The sequence below is a fragment of the Fundulus heteroclitus genome, chromosome 4, assembly GCF_011125445.2.
Source record: "Fundulus heteroclitus isolate FHET01 chromosome 4, MU-UCD_Fhet_4.1, whole genome shotgun sequence".
Lineage (NCBI taxonomy): Eukaryota > Metazoa > Chordata > Actinopteri > Cyprinodontiformes > Fundulidae > Fundulus > Fundulus heteroclitus.
Genome location: NC_046364.1, coordinates 23,980,192 through 23,991,033, shown reverse-complemented (window position 1 = coordinate 23,991,033; position 10,842 = coordinate 23,980,192). Strand labels below are relative to the sequence as shown.

Below are 10,842 nucleotides of genomic sequence, written 5' to 3'. Positions count from 1 at the left end.
GGAGTTAAATCCCTAGAATTTAGTTTTCCAGGGTAAATGAAAGCCTGAGGCTTTTAAGCCCATGGCAGCAGGTAATTGATATAAATCAGTTTAATGTCCAATGGGGAAGTTGTCCAGAAACTGGCACTTTACCTTCAGTCCAGCAGGTGGCGGTAACAAAAAAACAAAGATCAACAACCAAAGCCATATATATATATATATATATATATATATATATATATATATTTTACTTTTTTTCAAACATTAGTAAGATCTCTGAAGATAGTATTTTTAGGTCATCCATTCCCTCTTTTTTTATTTATAAATGCATAATTGTACATAAATCTGCATGATACTTAGTGACTTAATAAAGGTGATTACGTTTATCTACTGACTGTTTTCTAGATCTCACATTGAATCTCACATTGAATGCCTTAAAGGTATAGTGGACGATTTTTGCCAGAAATGTAGGTAAAGAGATGCCCAAGTCACTTTTTGTAATAAACTGCACAACAGGCGCAGACCATCCTTATCTGTTCTTTTGTGACAATCGTGTGAATCTCTTAATACACTCTGTCTTTTTCTTCTTTTCTTCTGGATATGCCTTCCTCTTCTTATAAAACTTGTCAGAAAAGTTTTCTTCTCGCAAGTCTCAGCTATTTTCAAAGTATACCGGTGCGAGCAGCGGAGCTACAATGAACGGCTGAAACCGAAGCTAACTGGCTACATGAACACTTGAACCGCGCAGCAAGGAGGAACGCCAGGGGAATGAGCATGCACTGGAAACCCCCAGCTAATTGTTCTGTCACTGAGTATGGTAGGGTCAACAAGGTCAAACTAAACCGAATAAAAACAGATTATTTAGCAAACTCTTAGCAAAGGAGAGTATAGTTGGTAAACCCTCAGAGTGCTGTGTCTAACAAAAACCTAGGTGATATATGTCAACATATTCTATAGCGATCAGCAGCTGCTTATGCGATGCCAATAGGTCAGTAGTTAATTGCAAATTATGTTTTATTTTTTTTATTTTTGTGCTAAGTTATTTATTTATCATGGCCTACAAAGTGGGTTGACATTAATGGCTTTTTTTTAAGAACTTCTGAGCCCAATATAAAGATGGCTTATGGAGGGTTCAGTGTGTTTTAGAAAGTAGTTGGTCTACTTTTGAAAAGTCAGTAAGTAATGAGTTGATTTTTTTTTGTGCTCAATCGGTTATGATTATTAACACATTATATTGGGGAAATCCTCTTCTTAATAGATGTTAGCTGTACTATAACTTGCACTGCTGTAGAATATTATCCTATGGACCAGATGTATCTGTGCAGACAGTTATACATTATGGACTTCCTACATCTAGCCTTGAACAAGATCATCTGATCACAAGCAGAATGAGTACACTGTTCAGTGTGTTTACCCTTTAAATTGAACATATCTTGTTAGTCGTGAAGGTTTATTTGTGCCCATTTTGGTTGCTTAAATATAACAGTTAATACTGCTTCCCATCCGAGGAAAGGAGCAAAGGATATTCCTTCAACACTGTTGGGTCAAAAGTTTGGAAAACGTCTTTGTATCTAACTTTGGACTGAGAATACCAGTATATATGAGATAAAAAAAATGTTAGTTGTATACAACAAGTACCTTTCATATTATAGTTTTTATTCCTGCTTTCTAATGTCTTAAAATGTGATTGATGTTTCTTATTGTCTCCGTGTGCCAAAGTTTATTTGCCTTGTACTTCTTTTTGAGAATGAATTGTTTTCATGGGCTAATCAGTATGGATCTCATTATGTCACACCGATGTCATCAGGGACCGAGCTTTACGAATTTCTTGCACTCTTTCAGCATGTGAAGATAAAACATGGCTTATAGGATCTGACATGTGTACAAGTAAGGCAACAAATACTCAGACTAAAACAGCCTTAACAGAGTGTCTTATCCTATTTTCTTTAGAAACATCAGAGTTTCCAGTCTGTTTGTTGAACCCTGCAGTATTGTTAGTAGAATTTACCAGGTTTCCAGTTACATCTTTTGTTTGGTACACCAACATTTAATCCTATTAAGGTATGTTTAACATTCAAGCTTGGTTAGTGGATGAGTACTCCTTAGGTACCCCTGCATTGTTTCCTTTTGGGACAGTCTGTAGGCAGTTGCAGAGATTATGACAACATGGCATTTCATCAATTTGCAATACTTGCCAAAGATTCCCACCACTCTTTTACCATGGAGATGGTGGGAATCTTTGGTGCAAGTTTTATTTTTATTTTCATTTTTTTTTGCCACACATAGAACTCATTGTAATTTTGTGTTTCCTGACCAGAGAACTTTCCTCCACATGTTCAAACTGGGTTGCATACAAAGGCGTGGCACACCTTTCAGATTTAACTAAAAATATGAGTTGTTTTCTTTCCACTTCTTAAGTACACTTGCACTGCTTCGTAATACACTTACATACAGGCCCGTATTAAGACAATGTGGTGCCCCTGGGCAATATACCTCAAAGCCCCCCCCCCCCCCCCCCCCCCCCCCCCCATGCTGTCCTCCGGTCAAAAACATCAGACATTATGAAGGGGATTTCTGTAATGTAATTTACTATTTACTAACTTACACAACTACATGTAGGCATATGAGCAGTGAGCAATATTCAAATATCTCATATATCTCATTTTAAAATGTTGAAATCAAAAAAATCTTGATTTATTTATCATTTATTATTATTGTGACATCAGTGTTCACAAAACGAATAATGCATGGTCTTTCAACAATTTCAAGTGAATAATATAACAATTTATGAAAAATATATTTTTAAAGCATGTGTCATGTGGTGCCCCCCCCCCCCCCCCCCCCCCCATGGTTGGTGGCACTGGCCCACTGGCCCTTATGGATAGTCCGGCCCTGCTTACGTTACAGGAAAATATGGAGGAAAAAGTTCAAATTGTAATTGTACTTGTACATGAACACGTTTTCAAAAGGAATGGGACAAAGTAACACCTGAAATACCACAGGGTGAATATTATTTTGTTAAGAATTTAGGGAGCTAAGTCTCAGAGTAAACTCTTTTACATTTATGTATTTAATTCATTTGTCCATTCATTCTAGCAAAAATTCCCAGCGAAAATACAGATTTACCCGACATCCTTATTATATACACTGGACACCAATTCTATGGTTCTGGTTTAATGCTTATTCTGTTTAGTTGTCCTTATTATTAGATTAAGATAAGCATATACGCAGGAACCTATAGAAGGAACTTACAAAAGTATATTTTCAGTTTCTATCAGCATCTGAGGAGTAGAAATAAACCTCCAAAGTTATTATCCTCATGTTGAACGTTGAGTGTAAAAAGATACACTCTCGAGCTGCATGCGAGGGCGGCGTTCGTAGTTTTCGCTGCCAGGAGGAGAATCTCTTTTCTTTCATCTTGGCGTGGTAAAGGATGCTGCGAGCTGATTGGCTGCCTGCAGCTGACTTATGGACCATCCTGCACGCCGATACCCGCAGCCGGACTGAGCGCTGCTTCCCAGGCGGTGCTTCTTCCCGCGGCAACCCGCACCACGGCACTCCGCTCCTCATTAAAGACACGCACAATCTCACTCCGAAAACTCCCACGTACACATGAGCGCTCCTGACCGCTGTTCCGCTGCGGACTTCACCTGAGCGCTCAGTGCGGAGCGCAGCGGCAGAACAGAGCCGCCAAACAATGCGCCTTAACTGCATTATGCGCTGCCGCCGCTCGCTTTCGCTTTTGCGCTCTTTTCGGAGGTAACCTCGGAGGTGCGTCTGCCCGCGTGCCATCATTATGGACTGCCTTTTTCTACTGATATGGACTTTACCCATCCCGCTGGTCGGCTGCGCCCCAGTCAAGTTTCTCTCCACCTTCTTGACTTGGAACATCGTCAAGGCATGTCGGCAAGAGTTCTTTCTCACTGTTTTACTCAGGACGCGTAAACGTGGAACGAAGCAAACATTATTTTTTTTGCCAGCCGCAAAGTGGCGTCTTCTCCGTAGTTGTCAGTCGTTGTGTTGAAAAGTGATGCCAAAATTAAGCTCAAGTGTAACTCATGTTGCAACAGAGGAACTCCATTCATCGCCGCTTTCTGGCATCCAGTTTGCAGCACTGCTCCCTACCTGTTGCTACCTGTCCACTGATGGCTCTTTTCCCTCTCTTCTTTTTTGCAGACTCTGCACATTTATTGCACACACGCCTCCCACTCCGTCACGGCCAGCTATTCCTCCAGCCGTAGCCACGGATTAAATCACGGTGAGTGCTCGTCTTTTGACATCTGTGGATGTTGCCTTCCAGCTGGCGCTCTTCCACCGGCTTGTAGAGAGAATGGGGATGAACTTGGAGCGGCGGTTCCCAAAGAGGACAGTTGAGACAAGTTTGCATCTCCATTGAATCCATTCAGTCTGAAACGCGGTTAGTGCAGAACCCATTCAAGGGTTCTCTCTTGGCTGCTTTGTCGTTTAAAGATTATTTAGATGATTTACATTTGGACTTAGTCCCAACATCACTCCCAGGCTCCCAGCACTGAAGGATTTACCTCTAAAAAGAGAGGAAACACAATGAAATCATGTGTTGTGTACCTATGTGCTGCTTAGATTGTGTGGGTTATTGGGATAAATTCACCCCCCTGGAGCCTTTTTTTCCCACATTTTGGCAAGTTAGAACCACAAACTTTTATTAGGAGTTTATGTGTAGTGGAAGAAACAATAAAAATCAGGAAAGCGCTGTAGCCTTTTGAAGCTTTGCACAGTACCTCCAACACAGCTTTGGGGTTTTACGGTGTCTATCAGGTCCACCTACCCCCATAGTGGGAGAACCTGAATGGAGCTCCATCTTTTTCCGCAACAACTCTCACTGCTGAATAAAATCATCCCCGCAGCATGATGCAGCCGCCTCTATGTTTTATCATGGTGATGCGCAGTGTTAGTTTTCCCACTGAACATAGCGTTTTGTTTAAAGTTTCATTTCTTGAAAGTCTTGAAATCAAAAAAAACCCAGATAACTTCCTCCACATTTTTTCTATGTTCCCTACATGGCTTGTGGAGAACTTCAGACAGGACCTCTTGTGGCTTGTTTTTAACAATGGTTTACTTCTTTCCACCCTTTTGAAAGACCAGTCTTTCAGAGTACACAGGTAATAGGCTGGGTGTGGTCTGGGCCACTAGTAAAAGTTAAATAAATGTGCAACCTAATGTTCTCTTATGAACCTCTGCGGCCTTCACAGAACAGCTGTAGTTATACTTGTATCCAAATGCACTGATAGAACGTATTTGCTGATCAGGTGGCTTCTGAAGGCAGTTGGTTGCACGGGGTTTAATTTAGGGGTTTCCGAGAATAAACATCTAATGAATTTTTCAAAAATCTGTTTGTAAAAAAACTGTGACAACTACTTATCTTGTTCTCTACACTTCGCAGTTATGAGCTACGCTGTGTTGGTTTTTACATGATGGTGTTGTGCTGTGGAACTCTGACTTGATTCCTACTTCCCGTTCTTTCAGATTACGTGTTTGTAACTCCGGTGGAGGTGGACTCGGACGGCGCGTACCTGACGCACGATGTGACCAGGAGGACCCGTCGCAGCAGGAGGTCCCTGTCTCCTTCCTTGCACTATCAGCTCTCTGCCTTTGGGCACGACATGCACCTGGAACTGCTTCCATCCTCTGTGGTCGGCCCGGGGTTCACCGTGCAGACGGTCGGCTCGGACGGCATCTCCACGGTGACGGGCGACGCGGGGTTTCACCACTGCCTGTATCAGGGATTTATTCGCAACCTGTCAGCCTCCTCGGCCGCCATATCAACGTGTTCTGGACTGGTAAGTGAGCTCCACTGAGCTGTGGCCCAACGTTGTCAGGTGGAAAAATGTCGCAGTCATTGTGTGCATTGATTTTCTAAAGCAGTCGTATTCTATTGCATGTTTTTGGATTCATCCTTCTTTGGTTGGAGTCTGTCAGCATCCCATATGTTGTCATGGTAATATTTGCCCACTCTAGCGTGAGCATTTTCTCAAACTCTGTCAGATTGTGATGCCCTCTTCAGGTGGCCTACAGTAGTTCCGGACTGTGGCCAAACTTTTGAATTTCCCTTTGTGTGCTTTTACTCAGTGATGCTGAAAAATTAACATTATGCTGTACTTTAGTACAAATGTTCTTTTGGTGGCGCTCAGTGTTGTTTTTGGGGCAACCTTACCTTTTGGATCTTTTGCCCATAACTTGATGGTTTGCTTTCATCAGACCATAAAACATCCCACATGGTTATGGGAGCTTTTAGCTAGACCTGGCTGGGTACGTTCTATCAAAGAAAAGTCAAATGTTTTACACTCCTACCTTTTTATTCTCCACACCCGGCCTGTGGAGAGTAAAGAAGATTTTCTTCTCATGTAGAACACACCAGGTCCTAGTCTGAAATTCATGCACCTCTTTCTGTGACTCTGTCGATCTGTTGCTATTGTCCCTGATCAGTTTCTATCTTTTCTTTTTTCATAATCTTGGAGAAATTTCCTGTTCCCGAAATGTTGTGCTGATGTCTCATATTTTCTCCAATATTGATGACCGGTGTTATGCTATTTAAATAATGCAGAGGAACTTTTTGTATTATTCTTCTGAGTGATCATTTTCACAACATTTATTTAATCCTTTGTAATCTCTCTTTGTAATCACTTTAGTTTTTCTAACTTTCAATGGATGAGGCTTTTTCAACATTTTATATATATCAACTAATCACATTCTGATTTGAACTCCTTATTTCAATTGCAGATTTTATCAATATTACCTAACTATTAGGAACATTTTCCATCACAGAATTTTGGATGCTCCAAGTTGTTCCTTAGACATGACAGGAGCTTCCTCTTGCTCTCTGATTTACTCCGACTTGTCCCAATCAAGAATCTACTTCCCCTTAAACCACAGAGACTCTGTAATTACAAGATCCTCCACTGTCATTTATGGTTTTCGAGGTGCCAGCGGAGCTCACACATTCCCTGACACATCTAACACGAGCCTGAACCAGATGGACCTGTCAGAGCACCCTAAAAGCCATGCCTTTATTTACTATCCTGCTTCCACAGCTCTTCCGACCTCCTTCCTTCTGTGCTTACTCCTGCTCTGCTTTTTTGTCCTCTGATTGCCCTGCCGCTGCCCCTCCCCTTGTTTGCAGCAATCAAAGTCAGGTTTGGACCTCCTGGTTGGCACTGCTAATCTTTGCATTGCCCTGTTCATTTTTTCTTGCTTCCAATCACAATAAAAAAAATAATACAAATAAATCACTGATCCTTACTCTTAAAAGTGCTGTGAGGACGCAATGAGATCAGGTTGTGATCGCATTTCAATGGGCTGGTACAATTGTTTTTATCTGTTTTTTGCTCCACATCAGCTTTTGCCTTTTCTTCTGTGTTTGTGAAAATGTCACCTGGGAGGTATCTATAATAGGCATGAGCCAGTAAGAGAGCTTCATGCTATGATTACAATGAATAAAGACACCAAAATTTACTGTATCGCAGAAACAAAATGCTTTTATTCAAGACATAGAAACAAAGAATACCGTTTAAAAAGCTAAAATAATATAAATTGTTGGTTATTACAGACATAGTAATGATATATATCACATTTATTTACAGTTGTTTGAATTGTCATGACTAAAGATAAAACCCAAATACCCACTATATTTTGTACTAGTTAAGGGGACATGGCCTATTGTGCAGAATGTTTTTGTTATTCTAATATTTATAGAGTAACACCATTATACCATTTTTTGTTGGTTAATAAACTTCCATCCATCTATACTTTCATTCACTTTCTACACCCACTAGTGGCTGCCTCCAGTGGTCAATGGCTGTGAGGTGGGGAACAACTCGGACAGGTCACAAGGCAATCACAGAGCAACACAGACACTAAAAAAGAAACATGAATGCATACACTCCCAGACACACGCTAAGTTTAGAAACTTAGCATGAACAATGGAAAACATTTTTCTACACAGAAATGTTGAAACAGATAATTATTTATTCTTTTTAATAACAAATTGTGCACCTTAAATATAGCAATATTAATTTTATTCATGTTACAAAAATAAGTAACCCAGAAAGTCATGATTTATTGCACGTTTGTTAAAGAGTCTGATGACAGAGGGGTAAAGGGACCCCCGGAAATGCTCAGCACTGTTCCAGGCCTCCAGCAGTGTTGCCAGGTCTGCTTATTATCAGTGACTTTGGGATTGTTCATTTATACTGTCTACAAGGTAGAGGTAATAAAGCTGGTTGCTTGTTTCTCCCGCAAGAACTGGCAACACTAGCTTCCAACTCAAACTCTCACACCGCGGCTGCTTGGGCACAGAGGGATAGAATATTCTTTTCAATGCCTCCACTGCCCTATAAAAGCTAAAGTTTAAAAGTCATCTATCCTGATCTAAAACTGCCGCGCACAGTCGTCATGCGCCGTGTGTGCGCCGTGTGTGCGCCGTGTGTGTGCGCCGTGTGTGTGCGCCGTGTGTGCGCCGTGTGTGCGCCGTGTGTGTGCGCCGTGTGTGTGCGTGCAGCATCTTTTGTCTGAAGACATGTGAATCAGACAACTGTCGTTTATCAGTTAGCTATTAGCATTAGCTTCCCCAAATTTCCTTACTTTTCATCTGTTCAATGGTAGCGGAGCTAATATGTTTGTTTGCGAAGCAACATTTTTGGTTAGCTGTGCCCACCACTGTACACACACGCCCGAGGACAGGATGACGGAGTACCTTGAAAGAACCCACGCATGCACAAAGAACATGCAAACACCACACAGAACACCACAACGTTCTTGAAACCTCAGCACTGTGCAGGCCAACATATGTCCAAATAAACACATAATATTCTTGCTTGTGAAGGAAAAGTGTTGTATACTTGTGTCGTAACTGTTTTAACCAGTTGACCAGCTATATGAAGCATCATCTGCAGGAGGGGCAGCATTGTTTCACATTGCGGGTCGTATAGCCCAACCAAAATTCTGCCCCCTCCACAACTTTTCTTCAAAATAATTTTAAAGCACAGAAACAGTAACCCTTGGTATACTTTGATATTGGCAAATGGCCCATGCCTAATTTGTAAATATATGACTTCAATGTTCAATGTTTAGAACAAGTATATCAAATGAAAGAGACACTCTCCCCGAACTCTATTTATCTAGTGCTAGGCTTTGGTCAACAGCAGCAATGTTTGATCAAGAACAAATGAGAAAAAGAACCAGATGAGCGTGTTCTGATGAAATCAAATAAAGATTAAGTTTGGATTAAGACACATCAGTGGAAGAGGGGGGTCAGAAAAAGAAGAAATCCAAGCCCAATGGAGAGAGAAGCAAAGAGGCTGAAGTAGCGAATGAGAAGTGATCAGAACTAGGCTGTGGTGGGAGCGCTGTGCTGAAGAGAGAGAGAGTGAAAGTATTGTACAAGAGCAATGCAAATTTATTGTCTGGGGTTGAAGCTCCCGGGGAGTCTGGATGGTCTCTTTACAGAGAGCGACGAGTCCATCACTTTCTTTACTGAGAGCGATGTCAAAGGGTTGTGAAGAAGAGGGGAAGGTGTAGAGAAAAGGAGAGTCTCTGATCTTTGTTTTTATTGTCTTCTTTCAACAACGAAGAGGAAAGAGGGGCTGGAGTCTGTAATAGGGTTCCTGAACCTGGCTCACTATTTGTAACAACAGAGTCGTCAGCTCCAGCTACTGGGCTGAACCATAGTGAGTCTTTCCTTTAAACAGATGGAAGCTGTTGAAATGAAGAGTAGGGCAAGGTGGTATTAAGAGCTGAGCTAGATGGATTGATGACAACGTGGGATTTTCTACTGTAAATCCTCAGCGATAGCCGAGAGTGTTCTTTGTTTTTCACACACCCCGTCTTTAGGAAGCATCTCACTCACGCCTTTCCGCCCAAATAAAGCTGTCATTCTTGGTTTTGCCTGAGAGATGAAAGGATGTCATTTCAGACCTATTGCTCTGCGGTGTGTAAGAGAAGTGCATTGGGGAGCTGGTGGTGGGGGTCTTTTCTTTCTTTGGGCCTCACATCTGAGGTCGTCACGCTGCTTGACCCCAATCCTCCCTGCTTGGTTGTTTGGGGGTTGGTGGGTGTCAACCACACAGGTTTTTACTATGTGGAACAAGTTCAGAGCTGCTCAGTACTTCAGTAAACGCAGAAAACGGGAGTGATTTACAGCTCCCCTCTGGTCCCCCAGCCCCCCTGCCAGGGTAGGATTCTTCTGGGGAGACCAGGGCAGGTCTGACTCCTCCACTGCCAGGCCCTTTTTAAGTTCAGAATATATATCTGAGGCACCCTGGCCATTGCTACGATACATGTCTTGAATAAATTCAAGGTTTACTGCTCTGATGCAGCTGTCAGTCTTGGTAACTGAAATACCCTACCCTCCTAGGTTTGCTGTTTGCCTGACTGTGGAAGAGCCCACTATGATTTTTTACTGTGACCTTTTCCCAGGCCCCAACGGGCCAAGTCAGAGACAGGTTGAGCTCCCTGGGAACTGAGCGGTCAGGTCTGGAGTCAGACAAGAGCAAATGCATGCATTTGTTTTCTGCTTCCACCTCCTGAGCCCTGACATTGATACACCGTGCAAAACATCTTCTAATGACTTTTCAATGCTTGTGTGCCAAAGCAGAAGAAGTAAGGTGGAAGAAACTGTCCAGGGTTGGTTTAAGAGATGATATTGAACCACCTCTGCTTGAGACACTAAGGCTACTTTCACACTGTGGGTATTGATGCTGAATTCCGATTTTTTGCTGAGATTTTTGAGGTGGCCGTTCATATTACCATTAAATACGACTGAGTGGTTCATGACCCGCATGCGCAGGTAACAGAAGGAGATGTCACAGAACTGTTTGCGGAAATAATGAT

The 10,842-nt window shown here is 42.1% G+C and overlaps 1 protein-coding gene across 1 annotated transcript in view; it reads left to right on the top strand.

The window, feature by feature from the left end:
• The first annotated feature begins 3,314 nt into the window (after window positions 1-3,314).
• The window catches only part of adamts18 (ADAM metallopeptidase with thrombospondin type 1 motif, 18), a 93,822-nt gene continuing 86,294 nt past the window's right edge, over window positions 3,315-10,842 (top strand). Inside the window, exons 1-3 of the mRNA XM_036136280.1 lie at window positions 3,315-3,877; window positions 4,156-4,237; window positions 5,482-5,795. Coding sequence (XP_035992173.1) covers window positions 3,776-3,877; window positions 4,156-4,237; window positions 5,482-5,795 — 498 coding nt within the window. The 5' untranslated portion in view covers window positions 3,315-3,775. The remainder of the gene's footprint in view (window positions 3,878-4,155; window positions 4,238-5,481; window positions 5,796-10,842) is intronic.